Source organism: Equus caballus, chromosome 12 (assembly GCF_041296265.1).
Source record: "Equus caballus isolate H_3958 breed thoroughbred chromosome 12, TB-T2T, whole genome shotgun sequence".
Lineage (NCBI taxonomy): Eukaryota > Metazoa > Chordata > Mammalia > Perissodactyla > Equidae > Equus > Equus caballus.
In genome coordinates, this window is record NC_091695.1 from 8,861,083 (window position 1) to 8,879,715 (window position 18,633).

At 39.6% G+C, this 18,633-nt stretch overlaps 1 protein-coding gene across 4 annotated transcripts in view; it reads left to right on the forward strand.

Moving 5' to 3' along the window:
- HSD17B12 (hydroxysteroid 17-beta dehydrogenase 12) overlaps window positions 1-18,633 on the forward strand; it is a 263,951-nt gene that overhangs the window by 160,959 nt on the left and 84,359 nt on the right. For all 4 annotated transcript variants that reach the window (XM_070229332.1, XM_070229333.1, XM_070229331.1 and 1 more), the window contains 2 exons: window positions 5,472-5,518; window positions 9,062-9,137. In XM_070229332.1, coding sequence (XP_070085433.1) covers window positions 5,472-5,518; window positions 9,062-9,137 — 123 coding nt within the window. The remainder of the gene's footprint in view (window positions 1-5,471; window positions 5,519-9,061; window positions 9,138-18,633) is intronic.

Genomic DNA, 18,633 nt, shown 5'->3' on the forward strand with positions numbered 1-18,633 from the left:
AGAGGCCCATGGAATTCCAAGATTATATTCTGGAATAGCGGCTGTGCAGCAAAGTAGCCATTCCAGGTCGGAGCAGGATAAAAGCTAGAGGTTCTCGGGAAGGTGATCTCTAAGGAAAAGAAAGAATGGAACAAGTTGATGGGGCTGATTGTGTGGAAAGTTATTTTGAGAGGCAGGTAGAGAGAATGGGGGAAGATTTAAAAAGAAAACTCTGCAGATGGAAGAAAAAGCCAGTTTTAACTCCAGGTAAAGAAAAATGTGGACCAGGAAAGGAAATGTAATTACACTATACTGTTTGGTTCAGTAGTGAATGATATATTTATCTAGCCGCAATAATTGTTGTATAATAAAGAATTTGGCTTTCCCCCCTGGTTCCTGGGAAGGAGAATCTAAATCTTCGGGATTTCCTGAGTGATAGGAGTGTCTTTGTTATTCGTGGTGGGCCCTCATAGTGTATGGTAACGGGATGACTCATGGTGGGACCCTAGATGGCTTTGAGCTGGGGGCTGGTCCTGCCAGAAAGATCAACCATAACACTGGAGCTTTGAGTCGTGTGACATCAGTTCAACCTCCCAACTTCCCAGGGGCGGGAGGGGGCGGGGACGGTGGTTGGAGATTGAGTTCTGACGATTCTATCAACCCTACCTTTGTGATGAAACCCAATAAAAACTCTGGACACTGAAGCTTGGTGTAGCTTCTTGGTCGGTGAAGCCATTGATGTGCTGGGAGGTGACGTGCCCTCATTCGGAGAGGCATGGAAGCTCTGCCTGCAGGGCTCTCCCTATGTGGCTATTCATTTGGTTGGTCCTGATTTGTATCTTTTATTATAAAACTGTTATCGTAAATTGTAAGTTATCCTGAATTCTGTGAGGCATTCTAGGGAATTATTGAACCTGAGGAGTTGTGGGGACCCTGAATTTTGTAGGCAGTCAGTTACAAGAGAGGGTAGCCTGGGCACGTCTGACTTGTGGCTGGTGCCTGAAACGTGGGCAGTTTTGCTGGGGACCATGCCTTAACCTGTGGGATCTGCTCTAATTCTGGATGGTTGATGTCAGAATTGAGTTGCAGCATTACAATAAACACTGACTATTGACAGACTCTTGTGATGTGACTTCCTTGGAAGGATGGAGAAAATAAAAGGGGAGTGGGAGTTCCCATCAACTGTAATAAGTCAACAAGCAATATAAAAATTGATGATCAGGAGAGAACAGTGTAAGCACAGGATTGATAACATGGATGTAAACATAAGGAAAAATGACTAAAAGCAATGAAAATGGTTGCTTCTGGGGATGGAGTAGGAAGGTGCAGAAGGTTGGGGTAAAGTCCTGTTTTTCACTTCAAACCTTTTATAGCTATTTTCTTTTTCAAACTAAGAGGACGTATTACTTAGATATAAATAAAATCACTTAAAAAGAGAAGGGAGCTTGACTTGAGGCTCTCAGTAGTTCATCAGGAAGCAAACTGGACATTGAGACGCGTGTGTGTCAGGCGTACCGGTGTGTGCTGTCAGGAATAAAAGAGCAAAAGCATCAAAGTAGGGCAGAGGGAGAGGTGGAACTGTGCTGCGGATCTAGCAGAGGTCACAGCTGAGCCCACGGGAAATTCTGAACCTGGGATGGCCCCTCAGAGAAGCCAGAGTGAGGGAAGGGAGCTGGACCTTTGTCCTCAAGTGCGGGTCACTCATTAGACATGCACTGCCCAGGGGAGGGGGCTGTCACCATGGATAAGGCTGACGGCAGGGAGATGCTCACGTGTGAGCTGACGGCAGATGACAATCCTGGCAAGAGAGGTGTCCGGGAGGACGACATCTCCCTCTATCCTCTGGGTCCTTCTGGCTGGGCTACGAATTAAATTCGCATGAGACAGAATAACAGGAGAAAATCGAACCGAGGTTTGTAACATGTATATATGGGAGAGACTCAGGAAAACTGAGCAACTCTCCAAAACGGTGGAGGCTTTCTTCTTAAATATCATCTTCAGCTAAAGACAAAGGAGGATGTTGGGGGTGGTGGTTTGGGATTTCAAAGGGGAGGAAGGGAATTCACGTGGAAATGGAAAAGTAAAATAGAACTTCGATAAGAGTGGGCTTAGCGAGGATGTTCGCCGTCTGCTGGATACCCAGAGTTATCCATGGTGGTGGTCTGTCCTGGGGACAGGCCTTTATCTTAAATTGCTTTTAGGCAGTTAGGGGGAAGCTCAGCGTTTCCTTCAGAGTATTTTGATCTTAAAAACAATCAAGGCAAGGAAAAGAGACACGTTTTGGGGTGGCCGGTTCTGATCCCCCACAGAGGATTGACTGAGTACCCCGCTGCTGGAAGGGAGATGTAGTCGGTGCTCTAACAATATGCACCGCAAACTCCAAAAACTGGGGAATCTGGAAAAGGAAGACTTGATATCCATTAGGCAAATTTTATAATCTCTAATCCTGGCGTGTTACGGGCTTTTGAAAGTATGATGTGCTTGTTTAGCTCAACCTGGGGTTGGCAATTTTAAAAACACGCAGATGCACACACAGAATCATCTATATTTTGAAATATGTACATTGCAGCCAAAAATTCTAGATACGTTATACAGAATGACTTTATTGTATTTGGATTCTTGAAGATTTTCTCATTAAGGGATTTTTAAGCCCCTAATCTGGGAAATCATATTGCCATAGATTCATTGTATGTAGTCATGTATACGATTTGCTTGCTCTGCAGTTGTAGAAAATAAACAGAATAACCTAGGTACCAAAGGCTCTGTAAATAGATGAGTGGCAGTTAGGTTAGGAGAGTTATGGTATTATACTTGTAAAGTCAAGAACTTTGAGAAACCAGGTTCTCAGAGAAACAGTCTAAGTCTTGTGTGTTTTCCAGGTTGTAAGACACCTAAGTGCTGAGCATCATTGATGCATTCAGCAAATGTGTTCTGAGCACCTGCCTCGTGCATGTCACATGGCAGGGAGCCCAGAATCTGGCAGAAGAATTAAGACTTCTGTATGTAAGGAAATACAGGTCAGAGTAGAGAATGCTGAGTGGCATAAGAGAGGTGCGTGTAAAGAGCTGAGGGAGTCTGGAGGAGAGAAGGGTTTCTTTTGTTTGAAGCGATCTGGAACAATGGAGTTGGAGCTTAAACGCTGCTTTGAAGGAAGAGGAGAGGAGGTGAGGTTCTGGGGATCTTGGAGAGAGCATTAAACGTTATCACAGAGGAGGAAAAGGACAGAACTGGAAACAATTAGAAAATGCTTATCTTTCATGTGTGAAACGTTAGTGAGCCAGTAACAGGAATGCAGTATAAAATTCCGGTTCTCCACTCCTCCAAGATACTCAGGAGATGAGAAGTTACAGAAATGTGCCCTTGATCATGAGGTTGGTGATGCTTAATTTCATACAGATGGGTTCTCCCACAAACATTTAAATCCATCAGTTAATAATGTTTGTTAGAAACAAAACCACAATGATTAAAAACTCCTGGGTTACCTTTGGAAGGTGCCTGGGAACCAATTTATTTTGAAAACTGGTAAATAAAGGAGAAAAAAAATCAAACATTTATCCTGTGTTCCTATGCAAACTCTTACCGTTGTAACCAAATAACAGATGAGGAGTTATTTTTCTATGGAAATATTCTGGCTAATAAATGAAGATGGAATGATAGAATTCAAATATCACCATTTTGTACCTCTAATGAAATAATGGCTCTTAGTGGTGATTGTCAGTAGCCGCTAATGAAACAAAAAGAAAGGTAACTGGACGTGTACCTCCTGATGTCAATATGCAATATATATCATTTATGAAGTATTCGTATCTGAAAAATCAAACTTGAATTTTATCGAGCATCTCTAGCCAACCTCTAAGGGACCGAAGAACATGTTAAACGACATCAGGGGAATGCAATCTGCAAATGCCGGGAAGGGAAAGTGTAAACATATCTTCAGCAAATAATGGAGGTGGGGAAGGGAGAGGGAGGGTGGGGGGAGAGAGAGATGGAGATTAAATGATATAGATGGGTAGTTGGATACATCGAACCTATAGATTAAAAGAGATTTAATAGACATTAACCAATTTTAAGGATGGAACTTACTGAAGCCTGATTCTACCAAGTTCTTAGAATTTTTAAAAAATATGTGGGGAAATTATATACTAATTAGATATCAAGGAATTATTATTTACATTTTAGGAATGTGATAATAGTATTGTGGTTATTTTTAATAACATACTTTTTTTGACTTTTTTTATTCTAAAACATTTTTTAAAACTAGAAAGATGAAAACTGAGCAGGAACATGATGAAAATCTGTAAGATTATGGAAGACATGGCTAGGAAGACTGTGGACGTGTTTGCCATATTTCTGAGCAGTAAAAGTGGGGAACATCTCGTGTAATCTGAAAGAAGTGGTTTTAAGACAAATACCGAAAGATCCTACTTTACACCATAACTTGTTTTCCATAATCTGTAAATGGTTTGGAAAAACTCCTAGTCAGAGAAGTTTGGGGAGCATCCCTAACCTTTGGGAGCAGCCAGCTGTGTTCTGGATTTGTAACAAATACAATTTCAGTATTTCACAGATAAGACACTGTGATATAGCCTGACCCAGTACAATTTTCAAGCGTTTTTACTGTGTAAGGTTTTTGAGCTTATGGGGGAAATATGTTTTCCCATGGAAGAAATAGACCTTATTCAATTCTTTTTACCGCCCACAATTTTAAAAAATCAGTTTATTAAGGTATAGCAGATATAATGTGTATACTTAAGTGTACAGCTAAGTGAATTTTTACACACACATACACACACACATACCCAAATCAAGACATAGAATACTTCCTGCATCTGAAGTTTCCCTTAATGCCCCTTTTCTGTCATCTATGCTCTCACTGACCAGTATTCCAAGTTCCATCATCATAGATTGGCTTTGCCCTTTTTTGGACTTTGTGACTGGAATCATAACAGCTTATCCACTTTTATGTCTTTTTTCACTCAACATCATGTCTGGGAGATTTGTTTATGTTTTGCATATATCAGTAGTTCTTTTTTATTGTTATTTAGTATTCCATTGTATGAATATACCTCAATTTACTTTCTCATTCTCCCATAACTTAATATCTGAGCATGTTTACCTACTATGCATAAATAAAGCTACCGTGGGCATTCTTTTGGTAGACATGATGCATTCAGACGTCTTGGGAAGTTCTGGACATAATGCCAAATGGTTTTTCCAAAATGATTCTGTTTTGGAATTACAGTGCCACCAGCAATGTCTGAGCGTTCCAATGCTTCACATTCTTGTCAACACTTGGTATTGTACTCTTTAACTTTAGCAATTGTGGTGGGTATATAGCCATTGTGGTGGGTATACAGTTTGAATGACTGGTTTGGCTCCATCTTTTACGTGAAAGTGTTGCACAGGTCCCTTTGTGTCCAATTGCTGGGTCCTAACATGATCAGTTCTTCACTGTAGTTCTTAAACTAAACTTACTTTTTTTCTTTTCTCAGTTGTCACAGGTGGTACTGATGGAATTGGAAAATCATATGCAGAAGAGGTAGGTCGTTTTCAAAACCTTGCTTTTTGGTATAAAAATATAAGAACAAACATGGAATGATCTCATAGTAGTTTTGATTTTTGAAGTCAGAAACACAAATATAATGTTGCATACTATAATATAAGTACATATTTCTGTGTTGTCAGAAATACTATGTTTGCTTAAACAAACAATTTTAAAACAGATTTTTATGCAAAATGAGTATAAAACTTTCTATCCTGTTAAGTTGGAATTGTGAAAAATTCATGTAATTATATTTTAGATTGTGTAAGTGTGGACAGTCCTGAGTTTTTAAACTTCATTGTTTTGAATTATTTTCTGAAAGGTGAATATTTTATTATATAGTGGTTACATTTCCAGGCTGGTCCATAGCATCCTTTTCCTAAGAAGGACTGTGATTGGCAGAAAGGTATTGACAGACACAGGCAAAGGATTCAGATTCTCTGTGATGTAATTAAAGGATAGAAAACCATAATAGTTTGAAGACGAGTATACAAAGCAGGACCCTTGGCCGTTCTCTGAAGGCAAGCTTTCCTGCCTTCCAGTTCTGCGAAGGCACCCATAGCCTATGACATTACCCAGCTGTGATGAAGATCCTGGCAGATCCATCGACTCTTTCATTTGTCATTCCCAAAGGGTTTTTTTTTTTAAGTCCTCCTTTGTTTTCCCAGTTTTTAAATTTGTTTATTTATTTATTTTAAAGATTTTTAAATTTAATTTTATTTTTTGAGGAAGATTTGCCCTGAGCTAACATCCACTGCCAATCCTCCTCTTTTTTGCTGAGGAAGACTGGCCCTGAGCTAACATCTGTGCCCATGTTCCTCTCCTTTATATGTGGAATGCCTACCACAGCATGGCTTGACAAGTGGTGCATAGGTCCACACTGGGGATCCAAACCGGTGAACCCCAGGCCGGGCAGAACATGTGAACTTAACTGCTGTGCCACCAGGCTGGCCCCTATTTTATTTATTTATTTTTTGCTGAGGAAGATGGGCCCTGAGCCAACATCTATTTAACAATCTTCCTCTTTTTTGCTGAGGAAGATTCACCCTAAACTAACATCTGTGCCAATCTTCTTCTTTTTGTATGTGAGCTGCTGCGACAGCATGGCCACTGACAGACGAGTGGTTTAGGTCTGCTCCCAGGAACCAAACCCCAGGCTACTGAAGCAGAGCATGTGGAACTTAACCTCTAGGCCACCGAGGCTGGCCTCCGGTTTTTTATTTTGAATATCAAAATTACAGAAAAGTTGCAAGGAAAATACAGTGAACACTCACATACCCTTTACCAGGATTCATCAGCTGTTAACATTTTGTCACGTTTAACATTATTATCATTCTAATTTGGCTGGACCATTTGTGAGTTACAGACATCATAACACTTCACCCCTGAGTATTTCTTCCTGAATCTTCTGAGAACAAGAACACTCACCCTTGTAACCACGATACAGCGGTCGCACAGAGGAAGTTAACTTGGTACAATTCTATTACGTATATAATGTGCAGCCCATGTGCAAGTTTCCCGTTTGTCCCAATAACATCCATTAGAGCTCTTGTTTTTTGGTTCCAAGATACAGTTCAGGATTATGCATGGCATTTAGGTGTCACGTCTCTTGACTGGAAGAATTCTCTAGCCTTTCTTTTCTTTTATAACAGTGGCACTTTTGAAAAATCCAGGCCAATTGTTTTGCAAAAGACTTCTCAATTTTGGATTTGTCTTATTGTTTCCTCATAATTAGATTCAGGTTAAGCATTTTTTTTAGCAGGAATGCTACCCAACTGATATTGTATCTTTCTGAGTTTATCTTATCAGGAGGCACAAGAAGTCCATTTGTTCCATTATTTTATGTTAAGATAAATCATTTTTAAGATGCTGTCCACCATAATTCTCCAGTAAAAGGTACCTTTTCCCCTTTGTAATTAATAAGGAATTGGGGTGCTGGCCTGGTGGCATAGTGGTTAAGTTTACGTGCTCCACTTCGGTGGCCCAGGGTTCAGATCCCGGGCATGGGCATACACACTGCTCATCAAGCCGTGCTGTGGTGGTGTCTCACATACAAAATAGAGGAAAATTGGCACAGGTGTTAGCTCAGGGCCAATCTTCTTCACCAAAAAAAGAAAGAAAGAAAGAAAGAAAAAAACACAAGGAACCTAAGAGATGATACTTTGAGATTATGAATTTTCCCGTTTCCCCACAATTTTTCACCCAGGGGTTTTAACATCTGTTGACAGTTTTTTGCCTAAATTAGTTAATACCATGGTGGTTTAAAAATGGTGATTTTCTAATGATAGTTTTCCTTCTACATTTATTAGATGGTATTTTTCTATAAATAAGGGCTTTTCCTTGTGCTTCCTCCCCCATTAATTTTTTTTAAAAAACTGTGAGCATGGACTCGTGTTTTTTAGTGGTTTTACCGCAGATTAATTTAGCAAATTATTACCAAACTTTGTTATTTTTATAAAAAATGTTCTTCCATATCTTCTCATTTGCAAAACTACTCATTGTTTAATAAAAACTGACTGTAGAATTTAAGACTGGAATATTAATTTACTGAATCGCTTACACCTCATAGCACCTAATTCATTGCTCATTTATAGACTGTCTGAAATAGTTCATTAAAAAGTTTTGTGTATATCAATGTTTTTTCCTGTTCCCCTATATTTGTGTCTCAGGGGTAGAAACAACATTCCTTATTCTGTCACCTTGCTTAAATCTTATTCATTCTGTGCCACTTACACAGTGCTGGGTCAGTACACAGAAAGTGCTCCTCAGGACATTCTTTACTTAAAAAAGTTTTTTTTTGAAGGTTGGCACCTGAGCTAACATTTGTTGCCAGTCTTGTTTCTTCTTCTTCTCCCCAAAGCCCCCAGTGCATAGTTGTATATTCTGGTTGTGGGTCCTTCTAGTTGTGGCATGTGGGACGCCGCCTCAGCACGGCCTGATAAGCGGTGCCATGTCCGCGCCCAGGATCTGAACCGGCAAAACCCTGGGTCTCTGAAGTGGAGCGCGTGAACTTAACCACTTGGCCACGGCACGGCCCCCCGGGAAATTCTGTACTAATTTATCCAGTTTGACTGTTTTAGTTTGTCTTTCTTTCCGTAAAGTATAATGCTTAAATAAAAATTTTAAAAATGATTCTATTTTTAGGAATTCTTAACATTTTAACTGTCGTTTTCTTTGCCAGTCCTCCAGTCTTTATGTATCCAGCCTGACACAAAAACTTTTTTAAAGCTAACTTTTAAATTATAGGAGTAATAGATACTTACGATTTTAAAAACTCCAGCAGTGTTGATGGGTACAAAATGAAAAGTAAAACTCATCACTTCTTCTAAAACCCCTTGACATTTATATGCTAGCTTGATTTAGAAAGATAACCTGTGGGGAAGCCTTTCGTAAAGTCTTCATTTTGGATTGTCCATTCGTTATCATATGGTGAGGTTTTCTTACAATGACCGCGTATCAATTTCTGTTTTAGAATGGACTGTTTTAAAATGAAACGCACGGGTGTGATTCAACTGTTTGCTGTCTCTTTTATTGTTTCAGTTAGCAAAGCGTGGAATGAAGATCGTCCTTATCAGCAGATCTCAGGATAAGCTGGACCAGGTTTCCAGTGAAATAAGTAAGTTTTCACATCAGCCTTCTCTTCTCTCGCGATTACAGAAGAATACAGCTAACCTAAGTTTAATATTTTCAAGCAGATATCTAGCATGGGTGTATTTATTTATAGTTCAGAAAGCTTCTTTCTCATGCTGTTAACGGGATGTCTTAAAGATGGATCACCAGTTTTTTCAAACTAATAGAGGGTTATTGTTATTTCCTTAAAATATCTCTTATTGACTCATTTAGATTCTGTTGTCAGGAGTCAAATTCTCTGATTATTTTATCATGTTTTACTTAACCATCTGAATTCCTTTTCTCTTGCCTCATTTCAATATTCTTGCATTTTTTTTACTCTTTGACTTCATTGTCTCTAAATGTCTATCATATATGACTGGGGAAAAATATAAAAGGTTGTAAATATATATGAGACCAGGAAACTGTTTTGAATGTAGTCAGCTACGCTTGAGACCTCAATTCTAATATGGCAAAGACTCTTTTAACTGATGTCTAATTAACCAACCGATGGATACACCAGTGCTGTCCACCTCCTTGGTGGCACGTCCTGACTGGTGTACCCAGGATGCTGACTTTTGTGACCGGTGGGCTGCTCAGGATGATGCCCACGTTCTTTCCCTCCCACAACGCAAAGTGTTTACTTATGAAGAGTCAGTTGTATTTGTTCCCAAAATTACTCGTGCTGGGTGCATTTGTTATTAAATATTCTGTAAACGGCTGCAATATTAGGGTAAAAAGGGGAGTTATTTCTACAAAAACTAAGTTGAAAGTTCTGAAAAAAAGTGAGAAAAGCCAGTTCTTTCAGAAATTGGTTGTTAAGAATTGTGCCATTTGCGACAACCTGGATGGACCTCAAGGGTAGTATGCCAAGTGAAATAAGTCAGACAGAGAAAGACAATTACCGTACAATTTCACTCATATGTGTAAGATAAACAAGCAAACAGATAGATCCAGAGAACAGATTGGTGGTTACCAGAGGGGGAGGGGGAGAGGGCAGAAGGGGTGAAGGGGTGCATGTGTCTGGTGATGGATGGAAACTAGACTATTGGTGATGAGCACGATGCAGTCTATACAGAAACTGATACATAATACATATACCTGAAATTTATACAACGTTATAAACCAGTGTGACCTCAAAAAAAGAAATTGGTTGTCGAATTAGGGGTGAACAAGACAAATGTAAAATATTGCAAAAAGTTATCAAAAGTAGGAAGAAATTTGCTCTCCTGTTGTTGCATATGTCTTAAAGTTTTTGCTGCATTTTAAAAGAACAGAAACTGCAATTATAGATGACGCGTTATGGGTGTGGTTTATCCAAGAAAGACTGGAATTCCAGTCCAAAGATCTAAACTCAAAGATAAGGCCTTGACCCTACACAAAGGATTGGTGAATGAATCACACTTAAAATTAAATTTTAAAATTAAACTTTAAATTAAAATAAAAATGGTTGCAATGTGTATTTATCATTTTCTAGGATTCCTTGCTTTAACGGACTTCTCTAAGTAGCCAACTAACAAACTGCCCTAATTGTTCCAGATGAGAGAGGATTTCTGCCATACTTTATTTTTTCTCCAGCTTTGTTGAGATATAATTGACGTATAACATTATCTAAATTTAATACAATGTACTGTATTTTATTATTAACGTTACCACCTACAACTAATATTTTATAGTGCTTTATTATTTATTTATTCCCTCACATGTATTGTCCCTTTTGATCTGTCAAACATCCTTGTGAGGTATATATTTTTGTTGTTATTTCTTTCCAGACCATAGCTGGTCCTGTCAGACAGATTACACATAGATGGGCCTCATCTTTAGGCGACAAACAGATTTTTATAGATTCGTAATATCAAGTTTGTTGTCTTTTTGTTTTTTAACCCTGCTAAGAGTGCAGGTCTTTACAAAGGTGAGCGTGTGGTCTATAGATATACAATAAATCTTTGGCATTTAAGAATTTTAACTTTCAAGGTTTCAACTATGTAAATGCAACCCTGAAGGTCCAAGACACTTCCAGTATTTTGCAGTTTTGCTAAAGTGTGAATTTGAATTAAGCTCACTGATGAGCCTGAGGTGGTTACTTAGATAGTTACTTAATAGCCTGATAGTAGGTGAACTGAATGTCCTGCCTGGATCTTAGTACTGTTTCTTTCTTAGTTCCTTGTAGTCTTGTGTATCATAACTCTTATTGTAATAAAAATGTTGGGTTTGTGTCTGTGTAAAATTGACTGTTAATGAAAAGCACCTACTGGTTGCTAGAAGTAAAGGTTCTTAGGCGGAAAATAGACGCTTGTGAGGAAATGGAACGTTGAATTGTGAAACGCTCTGTTATGAGTGACGCCACCATCTATTCGATACAGAAACAAGAAAGCTGCCTCATGATGCTCTTTCCGCAAGTGCTCCAGCCTGTACAAAATTGCTCCACGAGTCAGAAGATACACTTTAGTGATATTTGAGAATTTGGTTAATTTGTGATATGAGGTGACACGTGACAGGGCAGAAAGACAGGATCCTGTTCCAACGTTTTCGTGAAGAAACAGACGGTGAAGGCACAGAATTGACCTTTATTATGGGGAAAGGGTTTTTTTCCTTGTTGAAAATTTTGAAAAATGCTTTTCTGGGCATAATATAAATTTAATGGAAGAGGTGATATCAGCAGACCAGGTTGTCCATTCTAAGCTGAAGAAATAACACGGAGATTTATAAGTTTGTATAAGTTTGCAACTCAGATGTAAATCATCTTTTTGGGAGGATAATGTTGTCATGAACATATCTATTCCAGGAGAAGGAAGGACTAGAATTTAACGTTGACAAAGACAGTTTTAGGCCCTCAACACGTCTTCAATGAATGCCTGTGTACCAGATACAAGATGCAGTGGTAATCCAAGATAGATACAGTCTTTGCTCTCGTGGAACTTGTACTTTAGTGGAGGAGACAGAGAAAACAAATAGGTCAAAAAACAAAAACAAACAAAACAAAACAAATAGCCAGGCTGTTTGGCTGCACACCTAGCTGTGCGAGCAGCATTGAGTGGGAAGGAGAGAGACCAAAGAAATGATGTGGAGCTGGCATAGGGGACATAAGCATCTGTTGGGAACTTTACAAACAGGGAGTCCAAGGGCAGCTGGCTGGACAGGGTTGCGCACTGCTACTGCGAACAGAAAGAGGGGTGCTCATGTAGGCAGGGGAACAGAGGCCATGTGCTTGCCAAGAGGGACTGTCCTTGCATGACCAGCATTCCAAGGACCAGTAGCTCACATGGAAGGGTTCCATGTTCCTTCAAGACATGATGTTCTTTGAGATAGGCAGATCTGGGTTGGCCAAGCCCTGGATGGTTGAAATACCAGATGGTCAGCTTCATGCCTGAAGGACGCGAGGAGGACACATGGTTACTATAGGGCATGTAGGTTATTGACGGGCATGCAAGATCCTACACAGACAAATAAATAATTGCAGTTTGTAATAAGTACCACGAAGGAAACAAACAAGGGCTAGAGAGAGAACAATGGAGAAGCTCTTATCTTGTAGCAGCATGGTGAGTTTTATGAGTAGCTGGGTGTGAAAGGGCCAGACGAATAACCTCTTGTCCATATAGTGACACTCCAGTTATGAAGCTGGAGCTTGAGTGAAGGGAGTATCTGCTGGGCCCTCCTGGGGGATAGTGGTGGAGGGCTCGTGTGTGCAAGTTGCACATGACAGATCCACTCCCACTTTACTGTTTCCGTCAACCTTTGGATCCCTGCCTCTACGTTATGCCAGGAGGTTGTGGCCTCCCAGCCTTATTAAATGTAGGCCACCATGGAGCCCGAGTTTCAGTCAACCAACCAAGTAACTCTTACAGCCCCTCCAGTGGAATAAGCTAACCATTAAATCCTAAATCTCTGGTAAGTGACTCCTATTAAAGAAAAAAAGGTCTCAATCTGGTATTATATTCTGTTTTCCTTGGTCTAACACTCTTAGAATCCATTCTCACACAGGTTTCCCACGTTTCTATCAATACAAATTAGCACAGTTTCGCGATTCTTTTTGCGTATGAGTCATCACTTTGTGGATCCGACTTTGTACTTGTTCCCTAGAGCATGCTGCGATCTGACCCTGTTATGGGTGCCAGTAAAGGATGATCCAGTTGGGTCCTGAGGAGAAGAGGAATTCTCTCACAAGGAAACCGCCCTTAGAGTCATGGCAAGGTTGTTACAGCCTCTTCAAGCCAGGGAAAGCTGATCCCTTCAGACACAGCAGAGCAGGCTGTTTCTATTCCACTAGCAAGGGAGGCTCAGAGTAGCCTGGAGGGTCAAGATTCCCAGCTTCATCTGCGCCCTCCCAGATATCCCCATCCCAAGTCCCAGGGTCTCACTCTCTCTCCTCCTTTCGCTTTGGTACATGAAACGTGGTGAGTCTGTGGAATGCAACTTAAATTGTAATTCTGCAACTGATGCCGTTATGTCTGATGTTAGCAAGGTGAGCTCTGTGGCGATAAGACATAAAAGTTTTATTAGGGCTGCCACAGTGCTACCCACCACAAGCGGGTTTGTTAGCCCGATGAACTACGGAAGAGCCGGGGCAAGGTGTTCTGCAGAAAAAAGGACTTCATTGCAGGGCAGCCAAGCGAGGAGACCGGAGGCAAACTCGCAAATCTGTCTCCCCAGGCGGCCTTTGTGTGGGGTATTTATCTTTTGTGTGGAATCTTTATCTGGGAAGTAGGGAGTAGGAGGGAGGGTGTAGGAGGGTGTTGGGGGCTGAAGTTTTCAGAGTACTTCATTATAGTTAGCAACCAGCGTTAATCTGATGATTGGTGATGCTCCTCCATCATGGATCAAATCAAATCAATCCGAAAGTCCTTAGAAGTCTATTTTTGGGGATTCCGCTCCTGATGCCAATTTCTGTGTCAGTCAGAGCTGAGTTGGGAAATCCAAGTCAAGCAAGTTGGGTGAACTAGGTTAACTTGTCTCTTCTAGTCCAGCTCTTAAACTCGCTTCAGCATGTTAAACTCATCCTTCCTTCTCCCCTATCAGACTGAAAGAAGAAAAGAGGAAAGGAGGAGATTGAAAATGAAACCACGTGCCAGTTGAGAAAAATAGGGACCTCTTCTTGGCTCCTGTCAGCTTCTAACTCTCCAGTGTCATTTAAACTTGGGGATTCTCTGCCTTTAGAAGCAGTTCCTTGTGAGTGTGGAGGACAGCCTACTCATCAAAGTCAAAGTTCTTCAGAAACATTTTAAAAGGATTATATATAATTCAGTAGGGAACTAAGTGTTTCACCAACAATGGATAAGTGCTTTCCGAGGATTGACTGCTTTCATGAAATTACACTTCTTTGTAAGGATACCTGTCACCCATTGAATTAAGACAAGCTGAAAGTCATCACACATCTAATAAGCTTATTTTATTATCATTGTTAGCAAGATTATTAATATATTAAGTATTTTTGTCGACTTTGATTTGTCAAAGAAGAAAACCTCCTAGATAATTTTTGAACTCTGAGCTGAGTTTTTACTTGCAATAAAGCACAATGCAAAGGAGACTAGCTTTCAGAACACCCCACTGGCTCTCAGAATGTAGAGAGGGTGATATTTACAGTTAATCTTATGTGGCAGTTGGTAATTCTGATTGCATACAGTTTAATCAGCTTTGACTTAAAAAACCACACATTTCTGTCTTTGATTTAAAAAACCCAAACATGATGTTTCTCTTTTTTTTGTAATTTATCTCAGGATGTAAAGCTTTAGGATGGCTCTGTAATTCTATGACTTTATCTCTTAAAATGCAAAGCTTTTGGAAATGCAAATCTTACTGGTCTGCAGTCGACAGAGAAATAGGGTAAGGTAAAAAAAATCAGTTTCACTTTTCCAGTCCTTGCCTATGATCAAATCTGTGCAGTTAAGGTGTGGATTTGACCAAATCAGTTTGTTCCACAATTTTCTGATGGACTAGCAGTGTCATTAATAGGATGCTTTGTTGTATTTAGCCTATTTCATTTGCATAAGGACAGTGAGCAATGAGGCATTAACGAACACGTAAAGACCTTTTTGTTTTATGTTTAGTAAAACTAGAACCACATGTTAGGGTTAGAGAGTTAAATCTCATGCAGCCTCTAGAGTCATATATATTTTTCGATCACTTCTGTAGTGCCAGAAATATTTTTATTGCCGTTAGAAGCTCACATATTCCAAGGTCAGGAACCACAAACTGTCCAGTTTCCCTCTACTGGTTTTGTCTGTAGTACTGAACGTATGACTGTAGAGCTATCTTCTTACTCCAAGATCCCCAAATTTATCAGTGATCCTGGCCTTCCAGAAAGTGACATTCTACTTCCTGTAAGACAGGTCCGCCAGCCGTAGAGCAGGTGCCAGGATAGCTTCCTGGCAGTCATTGAAGCATTGTTTCCACATGTTGGAGTACAATCCATGTTCCTTACTAGGGGGATTGTCATGTCTAACGAAATGAGGTTTACTGTTAAATGAAACATTTCTGGCTTGGTTGTGGTTACAAATTTCTTTTATGTAATTGTATCCTGGTGGGAAGAAGGATAGATTCTTACTGAGCCTATGCAAGTAATTACATTGCCATGTAAAGTAAAAGAACTCGGTAAAGACATTTGACCATTGTTTTGATTAGTTTTGCAGACAAGGCCCATCAATATGTGGTGTATTTTCTACACAGTTTCGATCTTTAAATTTACCTAATGATTTACTAGTTTATGTTCCAGTTACTGTTGGTGCATAACCAACCACGCCAAACTTAGCAACATAAAATAACGGCCATTTTGGATGTCCACAAATTTTGCTGGTCAGGTATTTTGCCAGGACTCAGGGACAATTCTTTTGCTCCTCAGGGGATTGCTGAGGTCACTCAGTGATGCTCAGCTGGTGGATAGTCTTGTCTGGAAGATCTAAGATGGCTTTTCTCACAGGTCTGGGGCCACGGCCGGGAATGACTGGAAAGCTGGACTCAGCAGAGACTGTTGACTGGAGTGCCTCCATGTAGCTTCTCCAGCCCGGCCATCTCAGGGTAGCTGGACTTCCCACGTGGTGACTGTCTTCCCTCAGTGAATGTCCCACGAGAACCAGGCAGAGGCTGATGTCCTTGTGCGACAGCTCTCCTCAGAATTCGTGCTGTTACTTCTGCCATGTGCTACTGGTCAGAGCTTTCCTGAGGCTGCCCAGATTCAAGGGGAGGGGGATAGACTCCCCCTCTTGAAGGGGGAATGACATGGTAACTTTGGAAAAGAACATATGGGAAGGGAGGTATTTTTTGAAAATAAAATCTGGGTTTGGAAAATACAATCTGCCACAGTTTATAGGCTATATTAAGGTTTCCCAGAGAATATTTTTCCTCAATTCTGAGGGATTGGTAGGAACAACATACCATTCAAAGAGTGTTTCATTCCAATTTGTGCAAGTATAGCTAGCCACAATGAAGGTTAGTGAAAAATTAAGAAAGAAAAATGTTTTCTCAAAACCGCTGTTAAGTTTTCCTCATTGGTTCCATTCAGTCTTGCAAAATGAATTCTTGTTCCATTGGATTTTGGGTCAGCAGCATGCTTTCACATAGTGTCTGATTTTCGAATAAAAGAGTCCTGTAAGTAGTGACTCAGTTTCCTGGTACAATCTGTCTTAAAGTCTGCTCTTGGTGGCAGTGTCGGGTCACCCTGGGAAGGAGTCTGACCCGTCGCCTGACCCACGTGTTGATCCTTTGCTGCGTCAATAACGGTCAAGAGCACTGACACAGGTCTTCACTGAGGCTATTATTCTTTGGGTGTTTCTTCCTGAAGACTAAATTTTCTGACCTGCAGTTTATGGCCTTCAGCTTTTGGCAAGCTTGAAGGAAAAGTAGGAACCACCTGTTAATAAGACTAATGGTCTCTGGTTAATTTATTACAGTAATTAACAGTGTCAGAATGGAATCCCCTATTGGGGTATTATATAGAGCTAATTAATGGTTTAGTCAATGATTATCCTGGGGGCATGAGCCTTATGATGGGCATTTAAGGCATTGATAAACCTCCAGGGACTTCTATAAAGTGTTTTTTAAAATTGCCACCAATTAACAAGAGTGTTTTATACTTAGAAACATAATCTTAGGAATCATTTTGTTCACAAAATGTTGTTGTGCCAGTCTTCGCACAGGATCATGAGTATGTTTTTTGTCCATCCTGAAAAGTATACACATGTTGAACCATATTCATTATTAGTTACACCCTGGTTGTTCCCCTATTGTGGAATTGATAAATAGGGCAGCTCTCCTAAGAGAGTTGAGCTAGTAGAAGATATGGAGAATACACTACATAGGTAGTTCTTCCTAATATCCTCCTTGCTCAATAGTGCTACCTAGTGGCTCTCTGGGTAAATATCAAAGAGAGTTTGGGTGTAAAATATATCTTACCAATTTTATTGTTCTTAATTTGAGGCTCCCATTTGTGAGGGCAGTATCATAAGGAGTTGCCAGGAGACTAGTGATTACAGCAAAATATAAGCATAAGTCATGGGCGCCCAAGACGAGAAATGATTATAGTCTTGGTTAAGTGACAGTCACTAAAATAAAGCATAGTTGCAAGGAACAATAATTATTAGGAAACCCAGCTTTTTCAGAAACAAGAAACTTTTGTTAAAAAATGATTCAAGGGTATGACAAAAGTTGACACAAAAACTTAAAAAGTTAACAGCTGCTAGGAAGTGGCAGTGTTTTGGGGAGATAAGGAACTTTTGCTGGTCACACTGGATACTGAAGGCACAGTGTATTTTTTTTCTAGCTTTCTTGTTAAGAAAAAACTATATTATCAAAGATCAAGTTTCTTCTCTCAACAAGTGGTTTCAAACTGTTTAATTCATGAGCTTTCTTTGTTGATTTTAATGTACTTTATACACCTACTTATACATCCATTTAGATGACAAGTTCATACTTTCACCTGCAATTTAAATTGTATTAACCTTGTGTTCTGTTATGATGTTATAAAATAATGCATGTACTACATTGAATTTGCCATCCTAACTGGAGTTTTCTTTAAGAATTTTAGTCTTTATAAATTGTCCAGGTAACCAAAGATTTCTTAATATTTATCTCACTATGATGTTATAATAGTATCTTAAGGTCATTAAGAATCATGGAAATGATATTTGTGTTGACATTGCAGAGCAATACAATCATGATTGATACCAAGTTTGTGAGAGAGATGACATTTAAAAGTTTTACACAGAAGATGGGAAGAGTAGTTAAGATCATTGAGTAATTAAGATTTGCAGCATTGTCTGAAGTTTAGAAAAACCAGTCATTTTATAAAGACATCAATTCTTATTCCTTTAAATAGTTTGTGGAAGCAGTGATAATCTAACTTATAAACCTATGTAGAAAATTTAACAGTTCGAAGAATGCAGTGTTACAGTGGCGTTAGATTTCATACTGTGATAGGATCAGAAAGAAGATGTATAGCTATTTTTAAAATTAAAACGATCAAAACAGTTCTGATTTGGTCAAAGATTTACCTTAAGTAGGAGTTGTATGTA